The sequence below is a fragment of the Polyodon spathula genome, chromosome 16 (genome assembly GCF_017654505.1).
Source record: "Polyodon spathula isolate WHYD16114869_AA chromosome 16, ASM1765450v1, whole genome shotgun sequence".
In the NCBI taxonomy this organism is placed as follows: domain Eukaryota; kingdom Metazoa; phylum Chordata; class Actinopteri; order Acipenseriformes; family Polyodontidae; genus Polyodon; species Polyodon spathula.
In genome coordinates, this window is record NC_054549.1 from 22,030,816 (window position 1) to 22,054,322 (window position 23,507).

The 23,507-nt window shown below is 41.4% G+C and overlaps 1 protein-coding gene across 1 annotated transcript in view; it reads right to left on the bottom strand.

Annotated features, from left to right (window-relative positions):
- Window positions 1-22,978, bottom strand: part of LOC121328458 (potassium voltage-gated channel subfamily D member 1-like) — a 66,064-nt gene extending 43,086 nt beyond the window's left edge. Inside the window, exon 1 of the mRNA XM_041273132.1 lies at window positions 21,256-22,978. Coding sequence (XP_041129066.1) covers window positions 21,256-22,370 — 1,115 coding nt within the window. The 5' untranslated portion in view covers window positions 22,371-22,978. The remainder of the gene's footprint in view (window positions 1-21,255) is intronic.
- Window positions 22,979-23,507: the final 529 nt, after the last annotated feature.

Sequence of the window (23,507 nt, forward strand, 5' to 3'; positions counted from 1 at the left end):
ATACAAGTTGTTATTATAGATTACACTACAGTAGAATACAGGAACCTCCATCCTAGGCTGGGGCTTTCCCGTCATTTCACAACCCCACCCCAAAATAAAAGGCAAAATTTAAAAAAAAAAGCATAATTTGGGTACACAACTTTTCAACTTCAAAGTGGTCACATCAGGATAAAGAACGCTGTTATTGCATTGAATAGTAATAGAGATTTAAAAACACCTTGTCAGACAAACAGGTCTTTAAATCGATTTAATCTTGATGGGATAAAACTGAGAGGAGCCTGCATGCCCTGTGTAATAGGATGGAGGCTGGGTGCAAGCAAGCTTCTTAACCACTGTGCAAAAGAGCCATTTGTGGGTTTAAAGACCTTCTAACCTCCTCTCACTGCACTGACGGGACAGGACAGAATCCGTAACGACAGCATATCCCACGACACTGCCCGTTACACCTTTAACCAATGCTCTGAACAGAAAAGAGACACAGGCAAAAAAAAATAAAATACAAAACGCTCGGCTATTCAATCAATCTTCATTTTATATAACGCCTTTCATAGTGGACCACCACCCCAAAGCCCTCCATGCAATACATACACTGCCTTCGACGTGAGCAAAACCAGCGTACCTTGACAAAGCAGACATGTACAGTGCACAGTACGTCTGTAGATAAGTGTGTAACAGCTGTGACAGGTCTTAGGAAACGCATCTCCATGGCCATCAAACTGATCTTTTTTTTTTTAGTATCTTTTAGTATTTCCTTAAAAGCAAAAAACAAAAAACTCATGAATGTTAAAGCGAGGTATAGACAGATTCCTCTTCTTTTTCGCTTGGTCGCACACATTGCTCTGCAGAAAATGTACCTTCAGCTAGATGGGATAATCAGAATGTTTTTATTATATAAAAACTGTTTATTAGTGAAGCTTTACAGAAATTGCATGAGTGTGGATTGGAATTCCTCGTTCCTTGTACTGAAGTGCTTGCATTGACTACTGTTTTTGCCGACCAAATCCACAGCTGGGCTGTCTATCATGGAGAAAAAGAAGCTTCTGACATTCACACAGCAGGCATTTTAACAGCTACTCTTCCCAAGGCACTGCCGAGCCCTGTGCTGTGCGTTTCGTACAATCTCTTGCAACAATTTCACCGCAATCTTTTTTTCAACAGAACCGTCATTGATTTTAGATTTGTTAGTCGGACGCTGCACACTGCGTCATTAACCCTTTGCGCTGTGGAACGAACCAGAACAAATACCCCTGCATGCATTTGTAAATACTCTGGTCTTAACCCTGTGGTGTATTCCAAGAAGGGTTCGCTATGAAGATAGACTGAGGGAGCTTAATTTATTTCGCCTCGAGCAAGGGATAATTAGAGAGGGTTTGATTGAGCCTTTCCAGCGTTAGAAGGAGTTGATAAATATTAGCCAACACACACGCTTAGCACAGAGAGCAGGGCAAAAGGACAATTAAGTGGAGACAGACTTAGGACAGACGTTAGGAGACACTTCTTTACCTAAACATGTTGTTGATGATTAATCACTGGGTTCCTTTAAGGCCTCCTCTCTTTCTTGTGTTCTAAATAACAGCCTTCCTTCTTACACATCATTATCATGCTTGATTCCAGTTTTTTTCTTTCACTTTATTTCTTTCAATTCTCTTCCAGACGCAGTAGCTTCCATCGAGTTTGGTTAGAGCATCCCCCAGAATGCCAGGGTTGCTGGGATACTGTCCTCCACTGGCCCACAATGCAGTCTATTTCAACAACAGGCAACCCGGTTTCATCACTGCAATCTGGACCCTGCTGGGCTTGGTTCAGGTAACCCGGTTTCATCACTGCAATCTGGACCCTGTTGGGCTTGGTTCAGGTAACCCGGTTTCATCACTGCGATCTGGACCCTGTTGGGCTTGGTTCAGGTAACCTGGTTTCGTCACTCCAATCTGGACCCTGCTGGGCTTGGTTCAGGTAACCCGGTTTCGTCACTGTAATCTGGACCCTGCTGGGCTTGGTTCAGGTAACCCAGTTTTGAGCTTGGTTCTCAAACCTGTCTGTATTAATACAGGGCTTCAGTCTCTGTCTCTTGTCAGTCTCTCTCACGCAGTCACAGTGCAGGTCCGAACTCTTACTAACAGTTGAAGCAGACATCCTGTTTTTTGTCAGTGTATTTTTTCCCCTCGTTAGCCGGTCTGTAAATAAGAGCGATGGTTGACCGTGCCGGGATTGTATCGTCAGCAGTTCTACCAGACGTTGTCTCTTCAGTGACCGACACCCGATGGTACAAATCAAATCTCCTTTATAAAAGGAATAGCAAACAAATGCTGTCCAGCTGCTGTTTGGGATTGCTAGGGGAGAATGCAGTTGAAGATTTCGTCTTTACAAACTTAACACTAAGGAGATCGCCAAGGCATTTGAAAGTTTTCACAGAAACAAAGGTGTTTTCAAAAAAACACCTTAGTTTTGCTGTCCATATTGGAGCAATTTAGTTTCAAAATGTTTCCTACAGTTTTTATATTTTAACACACTCCTAGGTAAATAAACTAGGGATTTTTTTTTTTTGCAACTTTTACTCGGGAATGTTCTCCAGGAGAAAGAGATATTTCCCCTCTGAATATCGCAGCCTATCCAATTCAAGTTATTTTTTTTCTGCTGTGTTACGGAGCATGTCAATGGTAACAGCTAACACTTTGCAGTGTATATTACCTATCCAATCGCACCAGCAATCTGTATCATTGGTACCCTATTCTTTTGACTCTGCTTGTGTTTTATTATACTTCGATTGGGAATATGCAGATGGAATGAAAAGTCCCTGGTACGTGATCACTGATGTGTTGCAGTTCAAACTCGTTCTAGTCGAGCTGCAATCTTAAAATGTGATGTACTGTAAATTACAGCAAAGCTATATGACTGTCCTCTCAGCTACAGTACAGACTGGTTTGCAGGCAACTGTATTTCTCCCTGCGGCCTCTCCAAAATGATTCAGCAGTTTGTCTTGGGGGGGGGGGGTAACTTGAAAAAAAAACTCTCCTACCCTCTCTGTATCTCTTCTGTCTCAAAATCATCTTCCCACTCCTGATCCATGTTTAAACCCCAGAGAGATTATTTTAACAAAGCAGGATCATGTATTTTTTATGATATGCAAAACTTCTCTCAAAGACCCCAGATAGCAATTAAATATCCCTTTCTTTTGCAAGGGACATCAAAATTACTGATAGCAGCTGTTCAAGCAGGGGAGGAATTGAGCATTTAACAGGGACCTGATTGTTCAGACTCCTGCTGCCATATCTTTGAAATACTATACTTAATTAATTGGGGGTTATGAAACCCTGGACTGAGTGGAGGGCTGGGGAGAGTTTATCACTCCCCAATTTGCAGCAGTGCACAGCTTTGACCAAAAGTTATGCATCACCTAGAAATTTAGGATTGAGATATAAAAACACTATATTAACAAAACTTTGATCTTTTTTTTTACTCATGTAATCAAATAAACTACTAAAGCATATCTACGGGAAGCCATAACAGTAGTACAGTATTTCATGTTAGATTTGTCATTAAATATATGGAAAACTCCAAAGCGGTTATTCGATATGATAACATAACATCAACCAGCAGGTTTCATTCGACTTTTTCTTACTTCTGTAGGCTGGTGTAGAATTTGTGGCCATAGCTGTCCAGTAGGGAGGTATAAATTACATCTCTGTGCTCTGTTAAACTTCAGAAAGCTAAACATGTCAAAAAGCTGGTCTGTGTTGTTTTTCTACAAATGCTGTTTATGGTTTTGGTTAAGGAGAGCCAAGTAATAAATGGTTTTCCATTCTCGAGTTGAAAGCATTACGGTCCTTTGCTTTTTTTAAATTTTTTTTTTTAAGATGTACTTCAATTTAACTTTTGCTCTAAAAAGCCGACTTCCCAACGTTTCGGTGTGTTTAAGGGAAAGCGTATTTGAGAACAAACAGTGGAGGTACTTTTTTTTATTTATAGGCTTTTGATGCCATGGTAACCACACTCGCTTATTCTATTTAAATCTAATAATGTGTTTGTGATGTCATTTACTGCATAGTTAATGCTGTAACGATCTATTGTTCCTTTCTATTTAAACCTTCAGGCATCGTGGTATTGAGTCAATGTATCCATTTCTTTTCCTTTGTTCTTCTGTATCTAATTTCTTCTAAAACTACACATTTTAGGTCATTCATGTTATGTTCAAATCTATTGATTTGTACATTTTTTATTTATTATGTTCGAAGCGTATTCTGTATTATTTAATATAATGCTGTACATCTGTCTTGTACATATGTTATGTTGTTACAATTTTGGCAAAATATTCCAGAAGCAAGATTGCTAGTTTTTTCATGACAGGTTTCTTAAGGCTGAATATTTATTTTCTCTATTTGAGATTTCACTTTTAACTTTACAAATTGGCATACTTCACATGTGGCAGTGTGGTCCAGTGGTTAAAGTCCAGGGCTTGTAATCAGAAATTCCCTGGTTCAAATCCCACCTCTGCCGCTGACTGACTTGCTGTGTGTGACCCTGAGCAAGTCGCTGGCGCTGTGTCCTGCGTGACGATGAGATGTTAAATCAGTGTCCTATTGTAAGTGACTCTGCATATAATGCACAGTTCACAGCCTCCCTCTGGAAAGTGCTTTCTGATGGTGGTCCATTATGAAAGGCGCTATATGAAAATAAATATTATTATTAATATTATGTGCTCTGAGGTGTGTTATGGTGCTAAGGAATAAATGTGTTGTTTTTTTTTTATCTTGTGTTGAAAGTAGAGGTCTTCAACTCAATCTCCGTCCAGACTCCTGTTCAACCAGGAATGGAATGACCCCCCCAGGACACGTGATTGATGACTGGAACCTTCTGCAAAACTGGAAAGATGCTTTGGCCAATGGCCATTTAAACACACACTTCCATTTAACAAAGGGCTGACCAAGATTACAAAAAAAAAAGCATAGCAATCACGGTATTTCCGTGTATTTCCAATGTTAACAAATGTAGATAACCTATTGTTCTCTGTATCAAGCTTCTGCAGGGCAGAGGACTGAACGATAAACAATACCACTGTATTTCATCACTGACGACAACTGCTGTTTCGCAGGGCAATGAATCCTGAGTGATCTGCCCAGGCAGGTTTGAGCTCCGTACACAGCATCTCATTTTAGGGTTAAGTGTGGAACGGGAATCTAGCCTACCGCCTCAGAAAAGATGTACCTATAGGGCTATAAGGAGAACCATCTAGTATTGTCTTAATTGTGATTCATTGTTCAGCGCATGGTGGGGGAGATAACAGATAAATGAATAAAGTTCAAATAGAATGTGGTTACACTGGGTCCAGTGGAAACGCATTACACTGTAATCTACAATCACCAGGTGGAGACTGAACTGCTGCCTCCCATAATAAGAGAAAGGGGGCTCCCTCCAGTCCAGGGCAGGCTTGAGGCATGGAGATTGAACTGCTTCCTCAAATGTCTAGCATTGAACCACCAGACTCGAGGTTCAATATATTAAACCATGTGTTTTGAAATTTGAGACTTGAAATAGAAACAGTTTCAATTGCATCTGGTCACTTGTGCCAACCAATCAATCAATCAATCAATCTTTTTCTTACGTATAGTTAGTTTATATAGTTATACAGTTACTATAACTGACACTGTCAGCAATGGAAATTGGTCTGATAACAGTTTTGACTTGTTTTAAAATAAAAGATTTCTACTTGAATGGCTGGAAAGACGAGAAGAATTTTACATGTTTAACAGGTTCTTTGAGTTCCTGACACGGCCATACAGACCTTGCTGGATTTGATTAGCTACAGTATAAATCCTCTGCAAGTCTAGCAACTTTAAAAATGCAAGCACATTATTTCTTTCTTCTTCTGTGTTTAGTTTTTGGAAACCAATAACGTTAATCACATTCTCCCTGTTTAAATCTGAGCTTCGACGCTGGCATGTGTCTCGATAATCCCTTCACAGAGCCTGCTTATTTCTTTGACATTTCATTTCTTATTTCCCCGACTCGGTTCCTGAGGGGAAGTGCTGCGCAATTATTGAACAGCCTTTGAACAAAATGCAACTGACAGCAGCAGCAAGAATAGTCAGTTCATGCACAAGGTATTCCATGACCGGCAGTCTGTGTAGAAAAGAGAGCTTTTCTGTTAAACAAAACTTATTATTATTATTATTATTATTATTATTATTATTATTATTATTATTATTAATAACTTGGGGGTGAACTATGCGTCTACAACTGCTGCTACAGAGTACCCTGCAATTGGACCTCAGTTTTATGCATCATCCGAAAGCCACCTGGCCAAAACCTTGCTTCGTTTTTAACTTTATTCTTTTTCAATTATACATTATAAAGAATGTCATTTGATCCATGATCTATTATTGTGGTGCTGCACCTCTACTTGCATCAATCCGGATCAATGTCGGGATATTTGGGAAGCTGATCCCAGCAGCCCGCAGTAATGGAAACGGGCTGCTCGTTCACTTAGACAGGTATTATCAACGTGATCCGGGCTGCTCGTCCACTTAGACAGGTATTAGCGACGTGATCCGGGCTGCTCGTTCACTTAGACCGGTATTAGCGACGTGATCCGGGCTGCTCGTTCACTTAGACAGGTATTAGCGACGTGATCCGGGCTGCTCGTTCACTTAGACAGGTATTAGCGACGTGATCCGGGCTGCTCGTTCACTTAGACAGGTTTAGACCGACGTGGTCCGGGCTGCTCGTTCATTTAGACCGGTATTAGCGACGTGGTCCGGGCTGCTCGTTCATTTAGACCGGTTTTAGCGACGTGGTCCGGGCTGCTCGTTCATTTAGACCGGTTTTAGCGACGTGGTCCGGGCTGCTCGTTCATTTAGACCGGTTTTAGCGACGTGGTCCGGGCTGCTCGTTCATTTAGACCGGTTTTAGCGACGTGGTCCGGGCTGCTCGTTCATTTAGACCGGTTTTAGCGACGTGGTCCGGGCTGCTCGTTCATTTAGACCGGTTTTAGCGACGTGGTCCGGGCTGCTCGTTCATTTAGACCGGTTTTAGCGACGTGGTCCGGGCTGCTCGTTCATTTAGACCGGTTTTAGCGACGTGGTCCGGGCTGCTCGTTCATTTAGACCGGTTTTAGCGACGTGGTCCGGGCTGCTCGTTCATTTAGACCGGTGCGACGTGGTCCGGGCTGCTCGTTCATTTAGACCGGTTTTAGCGACGTGGTCCGGGCTGCTCGTTCATTTAGACCGGTTTTAGCGACGTGGTCCGGGCTGCTCGTTCATTTAGACCGGTTTTAGCGACGTGGTCCGGGCTGCTCGTTCATTTAGACCGGTTTTAGCGACGTGGTCCGGGCTGCTCGTTCATTTAGACCGGTTTTAGCGACGTGGTCCGGGCTGCTCGTTCATTTAGACCGGTTTTAGCGACGTGGTCCGGGCTGCTCGTTCATTTAGACCGGTTTTAGCGACGTGGTCCGGGCTGCTCGTTCATTTAGACCGGTTTTAGCGACGTGGTCCGGGCTGCTCGTTCATTTAGACCGGTTTTAGCGACGTGGTCCGGGCTGCTCGTCATTAGCGACGTGGTCCGGGCTGCTCGTTCATTTAGACCGGTTTTAGCGACGTGGTCCGGGCTGCTCGTTCATTTAGACCGGTTTTAGCGACGTGGTCCGGGCTGCTCGTTCATTTAGACCGGTTTTAGCGACGTGGTCCGGGCTGCTCGTTCATTTAGACCGGTTTTAGCGACGTGGTCCGGGCTGCTCGTTCATTTAGACAGGTATTATCAACATGATCTGGGCTGCTCGTTCATTTAAACAGGTTTTAGCGATGTGGTCCGGACTTCTGATAAAACAAAAAAGTGCTACATTTTTTTTCCCCATAATAAAAATATATATATATATATATACTGGCAGAACCAAGTTTTCAAGTCAAGACCGGTTTTATTCCAAATTTCTTTGAAGGATTACAGGAATTTAGCCAATTAGGGTCTTAACTCTCTTCAGCATGCTGTACCAGAGGAATCCTACCTGTCAGGTTTTTTTTATTTGTCCACTGAACAGTGATCCAGCCACAGTTAGGGATAACCCTAACTATAAACATATAACTAACATATAAATGAGTGAAAGTGAACATCACCACAGGTTCTGGCTTAAGCTTTTCAGATTCTAGTAATATCGTTCCAATTTCAGGCTCACTTCATTCTCAGGTCTTTACAAGTTTTTTTTAGAAATAAGTTCCCCGATTTCAAAAGAGCTATAGATCGGTACTACCGATTTGCACCTAAGATGTGGCCCACTTGAGCCTGTGAAAATATCGATTAGTGACGCAGGCAGGTCAGTAAACTCAAGGAAAGTCCAAATCAAAAACAGAAATCTGAAATTGCACAAGTTGTATTGCGGTATTGTTTGAGTTAATGAACGCGCAGTTCCGTTCTGAAGCTCAGCAGAGCAGCACTGGATTCAGCAAAGACACATTCAAAACTAGTCTTGGTCAGCATGTTACCCCACTGAAGTGTAAAAACAAAAATGTATCCCATGCTAGACATACCGCAAAAACAAACAAAAAATATGCAGACCCTCATGATGCTGTACCCTCATGATACAGGAAACCAGATTTTTTTTAAATGTTTTTTGGAGCTCAGATGTCCAATGACTTGCTTGACCTTCAGCAGGTACTGTAGTGGTGTATCAAAGTGCTGCTCCCTGCTTCTTTTCGACTGCTATTAAAATGTGTTTTTCGTTTCGGTAACATTTGATCTATTCAGTGAATCCGCAGCGGGGCAGTTTTCCATTAAATCAGAGGTTTGGAGTCTCCTTGGAATGTCCTATGTCTGCAGTGGCCCGTCTCTTCGAAAAAGCTCACCATGGTAATTCTTTGCAGTTTTCCCTTGGCTGAGAGGCATTTACCATAGTTTGCCATGTGCTTTATCATGCATTCACTGTGCTTTTATTATGGGGAAACATTTTTAAGGTTAATTTACCTTGTTATTCTTATTTTTTAAATATGCTTTGCCAGACTTCTCTGTGCTTTACAATGCTTCCATATGCTTTACCAGACCTCTCTGTGCTTTACAATGCTTCCCTATGCTTTATCAAACTTTTCTGTGCTTTACAATGCTTCCCTATGCTTTACCATACCTATTTGTGCTTTATAATGCTTCCCTATGCTTTACCAGACCTCTCTGTGTTTTACAATGCTTCCCTATGCTTTACCATTCACTGTGTTTTATTACACTTTGCTGTGCTTTTACTGTGGGAAACTTTTATGTGGGGAACTTGAAGTTAGAAGGCCACAAAATATAATTAGACCTACACTAGATTTGATCTGATATAAGATCTGGTATAAAAAATGTATATATTCTCTGTAACTAATACACACTCAACAGAGTTAGACTTAAAAATAAAAATACACTTTTTTTTTTTTTTTTTACAAATTTGATGACAAACATTTTAACTAAAAGTCTTTCCCAATGTCATCAAAATTTTGAACACGTGTCACAGGATTTATTAAGTTTGCTAACATTTCTTAAAAAAATAAATAAATGCACTGAATATAAAAAAAAAAAGGTGATCAGATTCTCGCTCTCTCAATACATCTGTACTTCAAAGCCATTTTAACAGGGAGGGAGTGTGTATGTTTACTGCAGGACTTGTTACAGGTTCAAACAACCCTCACCCTTCCCCCATCGCTTTGGCTTGAGAGCCACTGAACACATTACAGGAGGCAACCTTTCACTCAGAAACGCTGAGAAAAAAATCAATATGCATTCCAGAAGCGTGCAACAAGCACGCACACACACACACACACACACACACACACACTGGCATTGCTGCCTCACTGGAGGAGCTGAAGCCACGCCCATTATATGATTGATAATGCCTAATTCCAAGCTACAGAAACTAAAAAATCCTAATAGGTCGAAAAAAAAGATATTTTTTAGAATAAAATATTCTGCATAACAAATAAACGCTCAATAGAGCTAAATAAGAAAGACTTAAAAGAAACTTCATTCAATGAGAAATGTTTCCGCTTGAAGTCTTTCTCAGCGTCTTCAATTAGAACACAAAGAAACTTAGTAAATTCAATGACAAGCGTTTCCACTAGAAGTCTTCCTCGGTGTCTTCAGAAGAAACTAACACATTCTCTTTGTCCACCTTTTGCCTCTTTTACAATGAAATTGACAATGGCTGGTAATGGTTAGATGACAAACACAGCTGGGTTTTGCACTTGTATATCAATAATAAAGCCGTGTATAATAGATTTACAGAGCGGTGTGGGTTCTATCGACACTCGCAGCACATGAACAGACATCAGCTTTCAGCCTCGCTGATATTCTGCTATTATAGGCTCCTGTGAGCCTATAATTCATTAAAAGTCATTTACTGCAAAGTGTCTTATTGAGAAAAGAAATACCTGCTAACTGTGTAAGACTGGAAACAAACAACACAGGAGTTTAACTCAAGGATGCTTATGCATTAAGCTCGTTATTAAAAGCATTATTTCTGAAGCTGCTTGTTTCTGGTTTTGTACACTAGCACTGCCTAGGCTGTTTCACCTCTGCAGTGTCTTCTGGGTCACATGACTGGTCACAGTCAATAGGGGAAGCAGCTGATTGGTTATTGACAGGTTAGAAGCAGTTGAAGGGGTGGAGAACGGACCAAGAAAATGCAGCACAATTAGAAAGCATGGTTTGCAAACATAGATTTATTAGCCTATAATATAGATTCAGATAATTGAAAGCACGCCTGTAACCGTGAACCCAAGGTGTAAAGCACACAAGTGTATAGACTACTCATAGGGTACTGTATTGAACAACCATGCTACACAACTTTTACATAAAACCCACAGATTCTCCTAAAATGCATTTTAAAATGCATAGGAACCAAGTTTGTACCTCTCTGTTGTATTTTAATAGCTAAATGAAAGGGTTTTCTCACAAATTTGACACCAAAACAGTGCTTAAGTCACTGAAACACAAGATCAGAGGATTCTTGCAAAAATCCAATTTAAAAATCATTCTCAGCTTGAAGCACTGGAAAGTTTATTAGACTCATTGTTAGCAAGAATATAGCTAATGACAGCATACAACTGCAATTTGCTTTTACAACAGAGTCATCACAAAGCACTTTGTAAAAATATAAGCCACCTTAAATTATATGGTCTGTACGTATTATGAAAAATAAAGTCGAAAGCGCTGTGTGAGATACAAGCTCACCTATTCGAGGTCAGAGTGACAATTTAAAATATAGAAATAGATACAAACACAATGCTTTTAACAATACAAGAATTTCACTTCTACAGAAGTGATAGTTTGGAATAATAAAATCCAGCCTCCAGGGAAATGAGCCCTGAAATTCATTAGTATTCTGCTTAATTGTAGCATTGATTTTCAGAAGACTTCTCTATATTAGGTATTGATACCACAACTCATTTTCCCAAGAACATTATGTAGCTTTTATGGGTTTCAGTTTAAAGAGGAAATGATTTACTATGCTTTACCATGCTTTCACTGTGCTGTATTACACCTTGCTGTGGTTTTACTGTGGGAAACGTTTATAAGGGTTAGTTTACCATGGTTTGTTTTTTTAATATGCTTTACACTGTGCTTAACAATGCTTCCCTATGCTTTACCATACCTCTCTGTGCTTTACAATGCTTCCCTAAGCTTTACCATACCTCTCTGTGCCTTACAATGCTTCCCTATGCTTTACCATGCCTCCCTGTTCTTTACAATGCTCCCCTATGCTTTCACTGTGCTGTATTACACTTTGCTGTGCTTTTGAAAGCTGCTGCTCAAAGGAATGCAAACGATTTCTGGCTCCTGATTTTCTCAAGTGCACAGAAGAGAAAGGCTGCAGCAGCAGCAGCACCACACACAGCGATGAATCATATATATTAGAACAAATACAGACTAGCAATGACTGAGGGTAGCTTTAAAAGGAGACCAAGAGAAAATAAGCCTGGCAGAACAATTCCTATCAATCATAATGCCTGCAGTATTGCAGCGTTGACTTAGATTCCAGGACCTTTTTGTTTTAAAGATTAGAAGACATTACAGTCAGTAGCTTGTTTTATTTCCCAGCAAAGTCTTTCCGTTTGCCCGAGTCCAATATAGGTGACCCCCTTATGGAACAGTACAGTAAGGGCACAGCGTAGGTCAATTCATTTAGATTTTACAATATTTGTTGATGGTCGCAAAAGTGTTGTATCACCCTACTAAATGAACTCATTTTGCTTCATAAAGTCGAGTGAAACCTGCTGAATAATGTTACGCTAACATACTGAATTGCACACCGCTTTGCAGATTTCCACATAAGGAAAAAACCTGACCAAAAATGTGACATTTCAAAATCTATGACATGCTGCAGTAACGTACGGCATATCCTAATACATTAAAGGGTTAAACAGGTTTAAAACTCTCAGTCCCAGTTAAAGGAAGACTTATTTTAATTTCTGTTCGTTTCTCTCTCTCTCTGCAATTTAAAAGAAGAAAAAAAGATGCAAGCGTGTTTATCTCTGGGGACAAAGTGTCAAGCGAGCCCGTTTATAAAACGTGGCTATTCAGAGACAATATCAATAATTCAGAGGTGGGGTGGAACAAAGGGTTTGTGTTTGCCGATTGATTTACTCCTTACTGAGTGTGTTTGATGTTGTTTGCTGTGGTGGTCTGATCCTCGTGCCAAATCATCATTATGAATGAGAATTTATTCTCAATTTACTCATCTGGATCAATAAAGGTTTTGATTGATTGACTGATTGAGAAGTCACAAAGTCATTTACTGCAAAGTGTCTTATTGAGAAAAGAAATGCCTGCTAATTGTGTAAGACTGGAAACAAACAACACTGGAGTTTAACTCAAGGATGCTTATGCATTAAGCTTGTTATTAAAAGCATTATTTCTGAAGCTGCTTGTTTCTGGTTTTGTACACTAGCACTGCCTAGGCTGTTTCACCTCTGCAGTGTCTTCTGGGTCACATGACTGGTCACAGTCAATAGGGGAAGCAGCTGATTGGTTATTGACAGATTAGAAGCAGTGGGGAGCAGACCAAGAAAATGCAACACAATTGAAAGCATGGTTTGCAAACATAGCCCTTTTATGGATGGTGACCTGATATGGGGACGGATTTAAAAAAAATAAATAAATAAAAAAGTCTTTATAACATATGGAAGACGCAAATGCATGATACAGTGTAGCCTCATATGAAGATGCCATCGGTTCACCACATATAAAGCAATATATATAGACCCAGCACAAGCCTAAATCAACACATACACACACACACACACACACACACACACGGGTCAGAATGACTCGGGAATTATTGCTATAATGAATGTCAACTGCGAGCCTTAAGATTTAGTACAGAACATCCCAGGGACAGCTCTGGAGCCATATTTGGCTCACTGAGATCCACAGTATAGTTGTTTTGACTTAGAAGTGTAGAGTGCAATTCAACACTCTTATCTAGATTAAAAAACTATAGTCTGTAGTCTTTGGTGGAAGCAAGCTGCCTATAATGAAATCACAAGAAAGTGTAATAAAGCATAGTTAAACACAGGTAAGCATTGTAAAGCACAGAGAGGTCTGAAAACCCAGGCAAGCATTGTAAAACACAGAGAGGTATAATAAACATAGGCAAGCATTGTAAAGCACAGAGAGGTATGATAAACACAGGCAAGCATTGTAAAGCACAGAGAGGTATGGTAAACACAGGCAAGCATTGTAAAGCACAAAGAGGTATGATAAACACAGGCAAGCATTGTAAAGCACAGAGAGGTCTGAAACCCAGGCAAGCATTGTAAAACACAGAGAGGTATGATAAACATAGGCAAGCATTGTAAAGCACAGAGAGGTATGGTAAAGCACAGGCATGCATTGTAAAGCACAGAAGAGTATGGCAATGCATATTAAAAAACAAATCATGGTAATCTAACCCTTATAAAAAAAATCCCCCAAGTAAAAGAACAGCATGTTGTATGGCTCTTTAAGTACTACCTGTTAAAGTTCTGGTTCTGTTAGCCTACAAATGCTGGACAGCTGATTCAGTGCTGGACTGTGCTGGAACACAGTCAAGAGACACCAAGGTGAAATCAAGCATGACTGCTGGGTGATGCAGGCTCTGTGTTGAGAGGGACAGACGCTGCAGGTGTTTACAAAGGCATGTGAGAACGTGCGTCGCCTCTCAAAGCATTTACCCGTGTTCCTGCAGGCAAACTGGCCAAGGATGCGGCTCAGTTTCTCCTGGAAGACAGACAGCTTCCCAGGCAGCCGGTAAATAGGTCAGGCCTCAGAAACAGAAGGACCCCAGCAAGAGGCTGTCCAACGCAGGGAGACGGGGTTATTTTTAGCAATCTTACGACCGCTACCTACATCATATTCCCAAGTCACAGGCACAAAGGAAAAGGAGTGATTGCCACCAGTCCCCATTTTCCCTGGATTGTCCTGGTTTTGAGGAAGGCACCCCGAGAATTTAACATGCCGTCCCGGGACACTAAATGCCAGCATCATAAATTGAGCACAAGTTAGATAAATCCGGGTACAATATCACTGTAACAGACGCACAGTATTAACTGGTGGACAATACTATAGTAGTAATATTATTAATGTTTCTTTTTGGGCGAGTACAGGATTTCTAAAAAGATTTTAAACTTTTAACTTCCCCCCTGATCAGAGGTCTGTTTTTTGTACCTCAGAAGGTGGCAACCCTACACACACTCCATTTAAAATTATAAAGTTCCATGACAAACTTTTGAACTAGAAGTATTTGTCAAAGGGAGCTAGCATTCATTTTGTTTAGTATTCCCATTAATTTGACTCATTTCTTTAAGGCTCTTACCGTATATGAAATTCCATCCATTATCAATAACCACTTAATCCTTCACAGGATTGCAGTGAGCCAGAGCCTAACCTGGCAGACACAGGGCGCAAGGCAGGACTACACGCTGCCCTGGACGGGATGCCAGCCCATCACAGGGCACCACACACACACTCACACTGAGGGCACTTTAGAGTGACCAATCAACCTGACCAGCACGTCTTTGGACTGCGGGAGGAAACCGGAGTACCTGGAGAAAACCCAGGCGAACATGGGGAGAACATGCAAACCACACACAGATAGACCCCCTAGGCCAGATTCAAACCTTGGACCCTGGCACTGTGAGGCAACAGCGCTAATCACTACACCACCATGCTGCCCTGTACATGAAATTACAGCACTGAAATTATTTTAAGTATCTCTTCCCACATACGCATGCCTAATGTTGCTTACTCTGACGTAACATTTTTCATGTTGAAACATTAACATGTTTTTTTTGTTCTCCTTTACAAAAAGGTGGGAGTTAATTAAAGGGTGACGGGAATGCCACTGTTTTTAGAGTAACACGGAGTGGCCTAGGCTAGGATTACCATACGAATCCATGAGCAATTGAACAGTTTTTCGACTCACACCCCAATGCATCCTGGTACATTTGACCTGCCTCGGGTACTTCACAGCTGGACTACACTTCCCAGAATGCACTAGGGTGTGAGTTGAAAAGCCCGAACTGGCCTCCTGTACATGGAGTCATGTGTTTCAGGTTTATCACAGTGAAAGAGAGCCAGGCTGAAGTTTTCCTTTTTCCCCTGTTCACCGTGACGAAACCGTGGTGAATGGACTGTTAAGAGCTCAGAGTGCCATAAAATCTCCTGTTGAAATCATTTTGCTTTCTATGAAGCTTGTAAGTCCTGCAGGTGTAGAGAATCTGTTTTCGAGGTTGCCAGCAAGACTCCAGCTGCATCCAAGCTAATCCTTTTACATCAATGCCGGCCCGTTGATTTTGCACACTAACAAAATCACACCAGTAAACAGGGGAAATTATCAAACCTTTAGCTGTTTGACCACACTTGAGCACACAAGATTACCAAAGAAGGCCATTTTGTTTTGTTTTCCCTTCATTAAAAACAGGAAGCCAAAATCATTAGGCACCTAATTGCAAACATTAGTTTGTGGAAACCAACGCTAACTTCCCGGGTCTATCAGATGCAGCCAACAATAGTCTTGTAGTGTCAAATACTTCATCTCTAACTCTCTCTCTAACCCACTGCCTTCCACACTGCAGCCCAGCGCTTTCTTTATCTAACCACTGAGCTCCTCAAATCCACTGCCTTCCACACTGCAGCCCAGCGCTTTCTTTATCTAACCACTGAGCTCCTCAAACCCACTACCTTCCACACTGCAGCCCAGCGCTTTCTTTCTCTAACCACTGAGCTCCTCAAACCCACTGCCTTCCACACTGCAGCCCAGCGCTTTCTTTATCTAACCACTGAGCTCCTCAAACCCACTGCCTTCCACACTGCAGCCCAGCGCTTTCTTTATCTAACCACTGAGCTCCTCAAACCCACTGCCTTCCACACTGCAGCCCAGCGCTTGCTTTTTTTTCTGTACTGTTATATTTCTGAGTCAATGGAATTACCCCGGGGGTCCAGAGCTATCAATGTTACCGTAGTCAGTGATCCATCAGCAAGTTTGCGGCAAAACTCAGCAGTTTAGCAACAGGAGGAAGCAATTTACCAACAGTGAGTAGCCAGCCTTGGCATTGCGATTTCTCTTCTGCTGGCTAATGATCTCCTGTTTCTGCTGGGGCCAACAATTCATCAGCTGGATACGGGGCTGGACAAACTCTTGCCGTTCGTTCAAGGGGTTATGTACTGCACATTCTCACAAGAAAGCAAATGTGTTGGGTCTTAATAAAGAACAGAAGGACTGGTATGCAGCATTACTGATATTATTCTATTAGCAATCCTCACTGCCTAAATAATGCACTTTTAAACCACAGGATTGCCATTCACGATCACGTTTGTGATGATCGCCTTAACAGGGTATTAGTTGCTTTACATAGCAGGCTTTTTTTTTTTTTTTTAACTGGAGCAGGAACCTTCCAAGTCTCAAAAACATACTTCAGCAAATGGTTGATTGCATATGACTTAAAGACTTATTTATGTCACTCAAATTAAAGCGTTGCCATAGCGCTCGAAATGAGAGCTTCTCATGAGGTCTTTTTTGATTGGTTACAAAAATTCGGAGTATTTTTTCAGGCTGTGTGTATATCTGTGGCTATGAATTTCTCAACAGCGACAGAAGAATTCTTATCCATTTGGCCAAAGATTTCACAAATGTAAATTTTGTGATCTTGAAAGCTAGCGGGTACATTTCTATACATATTTTAGCTGATCCTATCAAAAAGGTATCACCAAACGACCTTGTTCATACATCAAATGTCGGGAATGCTTTCTCAAAAGCAGACCAAACATTTAGAAAATACAACCAAACATTTCTAAAACATAACTAAACATTTCTCAAAATGCAGCCAAACATTTCTTAAATGCAAACAAAGATTTCTCAAAAGTAGAGCAAACAATTTTGAAATGTAGCCAAACATTTAAAATGTAGACAAAACATTTCTCAAAAAAGTAGACAAAAGTTTTTAAATGTAGTCAAATCTCTCTCAAACGCAGCCAAAGATTTCTTAGACATTCCCAGAGATTTCTTATCTGCAGCTAGAGTTCGGTACGGCTGGCTAATGATTGTTTAGGTCATATCTCCTCCGAGACGCCTTCTCAGCGAAGAGCCAGCTTCCTGAAGCTCTGGTTTCTTTTCTTTTTTTATTTATTTTTGTGTAAAAGATATTTTACATGACTTTAGGCATTCTCTCCACATTACATCAATGTCACCTGTAGCCCGGCAGGGAGTTTGTTGTGACAAGTCTTGTGCTATAATGAGGGTCATTTTAAAAAAAGATTTAGTGCACTTTAGAACAACCAGCATAGCACTCTGGTATCAGAGACGTTGTGCGGGGGTGTGGAGAATGAAAAGGGGAAGGGGGGGGGGGGGGTTTCTATGTGCCAGTGAAAAGCATTACACAAGGTAGGCACCGAAGTGAGAGTGGATTGATGACTAGCAACACTTCTATTATATTATATTATTAGATCCTGGTATTTTTGAAATACTAAAAGCAACTTAGGCAGCAGAATGACAGCAGCCAAACAGATTGATCTGCAAGCTATTATAAATGCTAGTGCTGTTCAGTAGAATGCTGACGAGCATTTCAACTGGTTCCAAATTAAACCCTAATGACATCAATCAATGTACACTATTTGCTCTACAAATGACATTGTGAAAATTTCACAGCATGTGGAGTGTACAAGTTTCACTCCCCCCTCCCTTGCCACAAAAGAAAAAAAAAACAATTAGTTTCATGCAAATATTTCTCGACAGCAGGATCTCCAATGCAGTTGTTAAGATGTGAGGCTGTGTGGTCCAGTGGTTAAAGAAACAGGCTTGTAACCAGGGGGTTCAAATCCCAGCTCAGCCCCTGACTCGCTATGTGTGACCCTGAGCGAGTCACTGAACCTCCTTGTGCTGCATCTTTGGGGTGAGACGTTGTTGTGAGTGACCTTGCAGCTGATGCATAGTTCACACACCCTAGTCTCGTATCTTGTAAAGCGATTTGTGAGGGTGCGCCACTATGAAACGTGTTATATAAAAATAAAAATTATTATTATTTTATTTAGGCAGGTACACTCACACACACAAAAAAAATAGCCTGCCTCCTAATCAGACTGAATCCTTTACTCTCCCTCTGAATCAGTTCAGCAAAGAGGTGTTGTGTATGCACTGGTGTGCAGGAGAAGTTTGCTACACACAATTGGTTAAATTCATTGCAGCCTGAAGCCCGGAGATGTTATTCAGGACACTTATTTATTTGATCTGCAGCATCTTGTGTTTGCAGTGCACTGTACTGTATGCATGCTGAGGTGCTCTGCAATACCTGGACTCGCACTAGGAGTCGGTACTGACCATCGCTCAACAGTGGACCTAATCTCATGTCACGTGATCGGGTGTGGTTTCAGATGGGCAGAAGCACAGTTGCGATTGCAATCCATTAACATATACATGACATTGTAGAACATCAATAAATATTAACGTTATTAAATATTAACATTATTAAATATTTAACAACATTCCAAGTAGGTTTAATAAATATTGTGCACAAACAGCATGTTCACAAACAGAGAACTACACATCAAATACATGATTTATTCATATTCTGACCTTTGCACTATGTAACACAATTTTTGTTCCTGGGTAGTAAGTGTTATTTCCTAATTGCTTATGCCTCAAGTATAGAAAATGGCTATTATTCCCCACAAACTTTGCTTTTGTGACCAGGACAGTGATATTTCAAAATATCACTATTTCCAATGGGAAAATGGGCAAATGTGTGTCTTTTTGTTCACATAAAGTCAGAAAAAAAACAACATATGAATCTAAATTAACATGTATTTATACTAAAGTAATACAAAAATGACTACAAAAGATTTAGAAGTGAGTAGTTTTTCGAGATTTACGATTATACTGTATAAGTGACTTTATGTGAACGAAAAGACGCACATTTGCCCGTTTTCCCATTGGAAATAGTGATATTTTGAAATATCACTGTGCTGGTCACAAAAGCAAAGTTTGTGGGGAATAATAGCCATTTTCTATACTTTTGAGGCATAAGCAATTAGGAAATAACACTTATTACCCAGGAACAAAAAAAAATAATACTTTGTTACACGGTGTAATTTGTAGCTCACCTATTCGAAATTAATAGTCATTGACTCACATTAGCCCTGCACCCACCCCTGGGTTTCAGAACTACCTTCAATTAAGAATGGTATGTAAATGATCAGGATCCAGGAGTTTATGTAAAATAAATGGTTCCTTTATTCGATCTGCATGAACAACTCATATTATTGCAACCTAAAATAAAATGCAATCAGTTCATAGTTTATTTATCAGGGGCTTGATTGTTCAGACTCCCGGCACATGGTCATTTCAACAATATACCTAAACATGGGGAATTCTGAACCCCAGGACTGGGTGCAGCAGCAGCAGCAGGACTAGTGTCAGTTTCTAACCTTGCTCAAACTCCTGGCTCCTGATCATTTCAATATTAATAATAATAATAGACTTCATTGAGGGGAGTTCTGAACCCCAGGACTGGATACAGAGCTAGAGTTTTAAAACAAATATCACAAATCAATGTTACTTCCATCCAGACTTGTCCAGCATTTTTATTCAAAAAGGAAATATCATGAACATACAGAAAGGCTCAGCTGGTGTGCTTTGTGATTTTCCTACCTATAGAGATTGGGCCAACTCTGCCTATTAATATATTAAAGAGAGATTGTTATACCACGATAGGCAAGGTCAACTTAATAATCTTATGAATCTTATTGCACATGAGTCAGGGTCAACTAATTGCCCATAGTATTATTATTATTATTATTATTATTATTATTATTATTATTATTATTTTTATTTATTAGCAGGCGCCCTTATATCCAATTGTTGCAAAATATCATATTATAAAATATCACATTACAGATAAGAACAGTTGTAAAGTATAATAAATTCAGTAGCAAATAAGAGCAAATTCACATAAGAGCAAAAATAAAGAATACAGTAAATAATTAATAATGTAAGAGGTGGGGTTGGGTGAGGGATAGAAAGATAGTTCAGATTGTACTACATCATAAGAGTGACAGGTTCAGCACGCTATGGTAATGTGTACTCATGAGACCAGTCTGTACACCAACTGAGATAGGTTCAACTACATAGATTAACCTCTTATCGACAGGCATCACTGTTACATATTCGTCAGAATTTATCTCTTTAGCAAGCATGGGGTCTCAGAGTCACTAAGCACTATGTTAATGTCAAATAGCCAAGTTTAATATCCAAGTATTTTCTTGCATGTTAACATTACCATTTTGCTTCTTTTATTTCTCTACAGTCTAGACAACAGAGTTGAGCGGTCCAAGGATGGAAATACCACTCCTATTGCATAGCAGTTTCACCCATTCCAAGTTTTGATACAAGACTGATCAGCCACAGCTTACAGGTAACAAGCTCAGGTGTGTCGTCCTAAACTCCTGGCAAAACCAGGAATGGATCAAACTGCTGTGCAGAGGGGGTCTTATTCCTTCCCTACACGACTTTGCAGAAAGAGGAAATCCCAAACACAATACTTGGGCACTTACAGTAGCAGTCAACAGCAATGGTGAAATTAGTTGAAAACTAGTGAAAAAATAAAGAAATAAAGAACAAGAAAATACCAAAGTTACTCCTGATCTTGAGCATTTACTGTATATCATTGCCATTTAGTGTAAAGCACGTTACTGTACATAACCTAGCCCTTTAGATGTTTTGCTTTCAGAGCGTTGGCTTTGCTTCAAAGGAATAAAGAACAGGGTGGCACTTACCCCAGCGTGGTCATGGTGACGATGGTGTACCAGAAAGATGCCGGGATGCTGGTGAAGTTGGTCTCCTTGGTTCCCTTCTCTGCGTAGAACATGACAGTGGCGAATATGATGATGGCCATGGTGAGCGAGAAGAGCAGGAAGCCGAGCTCGGAGGCACAGCTCTTCAGGGTGTACCCCAGGATCCGGAGCCCCTGGGAATGCCGGGAGAACTTGAAGATCCGGAAGACCCTGAAGACTCTGAGCGTGACGAAGGCGCCGCTGACGTCCTCGTTCTCGGGCATGACCAGGCCGATGTAGTAGGGCATGATGGCGACCACGTCGATGACGCTCATCACCGAGCGCATGAATTTGCCGCGGCTCGGAGCAGCGAAGAACCTCATCAGGTACTCGAAGGTGAAGATCATCACACAGGCCGTGTCCAAGCAGAAGAAAGCCAGAGAGAACTTCTCCCCGCAGGGCAGGTCCTTCACCATCCCCTTGGGGGCTCTGCAAGGGACGGTCTCCACCACATTGGCGGTGACCGAGACGGCGATGAAGAAGCCTGTCACATAGTAAAAAACCAGGGCCATGGTGCTGGTGTGGGGGTTCTCGAAGGCCCTCCAGAGCCGCTCCCTGAGGGTGCTGTCTGGCGGGAGAGGGGTTTCTGTTGCCATTTCCGCTTCTGTGTCCTCCTCCAACCGTTCCTGGTTTTCCTTCTTGCGGTCCCGGTACTCCTCCATGCAGCAGTCGCCGATGATCTCCGGGATTATCCCGTAAAAGGCCAGCTCCTCGTCGAAGGCCTGGATGCATTCGTGCCGGGGGTAGTGGAGCTTTCCCGTGCGGTAGAAGTTTAGGATGTGACGGAACATCTCTGGGTCCCGGTCGAAGAAGTATTCCTGGGTCTCCTCATTGAAGAAGAACTCTTTTTCCGAGCTGCCCAGGAGGGTGTCGGGGTAACGGTCCAGAGTGTTTTTCCAGGTCTGAAAACGATTCCCGCTCACATTGATGAGGAGAATCTCATCGTGGCGGCTCTTCTTGTCGCCCGGGGGCTTGGGCATGGATTTCTTGGCCAGCGGGAGCCAGCCCACGGCCGCTGCCCGAGCAAAAGGCAGCCACGTTGCCACACCAGCTGCCATTTTAGGTGATTTCTTCTATAGCTGGGCTTGGAGGACAGGAAAAGGGTCCTGATTTTAAGGGATTTCTTCTGTAGCTGGGCTTTCTTAGAGCATAGGAAACAGTCTTGGTTGATGGGCAACTGTTGTTGGTTGTTTGGGGAGAAGAGGCTAGAGATCCAGGGGGAAGAGATAAGTGGGACTGAAGAGGTGAGAACGAGAGGGGAGGGGAAGAGGGTTTGTTTCCCACGGACCGTTGAGATGCAAAAGGAAAAGGGACCTCCGGGATCTAAACATCTAAACAAGTCTTTTTGGTTTACCACGTTTTCGTCCTCTGTTTTTTTAAGTAGGAATTAAAACAAGCAAAAGGAGATTACTGTCAACAACTTTCTTTCCATGACTCAAGTAAAATCAAAACTAGAAAAATCCAGGGAAATCCTTGGGAATACTTTTAACTAAAGCTTGGTACCAGAACCTTATTATTATTCAAAAAAAAAAAGCGGATCATTGAAAGCAGTCTCTGTACTGGTCCTGGAGCAATTCATCTAATCTGGTTAATCAGGTTTTTTGTTTTATGGCTTTAAGAAATGAAATAAAAATTTAGTACATAAAGCCCTACTAAAAAATGTTTAAAAAAGAAGAATGTGTAAAAACTTTTAAAAAGTGATATTCTTGGGCAGTTTGTTTTCTCTCTCGCTCTCCTTCTCCACCCTCTCCAGACTGGTGCGCTGCTACAGCTCCAGGATGACTTCAGAAGTTGCAAGATAGACAATTATCCACCTCTCCCTCTCTCTCTCCAGCCCTGATTGTGTGGGTGTCCCTCTCTCTCCGTCGCTCCTTCTTTCTCTCTCTCTTGGCTCTTCCACACAAGCGCCACGTCTCTAGTTAACGCATGAGCTGGTAATTTAGGCGTTGTGGATTCCTCTCCAATCGACCCTCAGCATGCCTGTCCAAAAATGTGCAGAGACAGAACTGTCACCTCAGTGCTGTATAGGTTTGACAAGGGTGGGTGAGGTTTTCTGTGGCTGCACATGACAGCATAACCCACAGTAGAACAGAAAGTTTAAAATGATCTGCGGGAAAACACAATTGCACTCAGACCAAATCTATTCATGAAATGTACATTATTCAAATGTTTATAATTATGAGCGGTACACATGG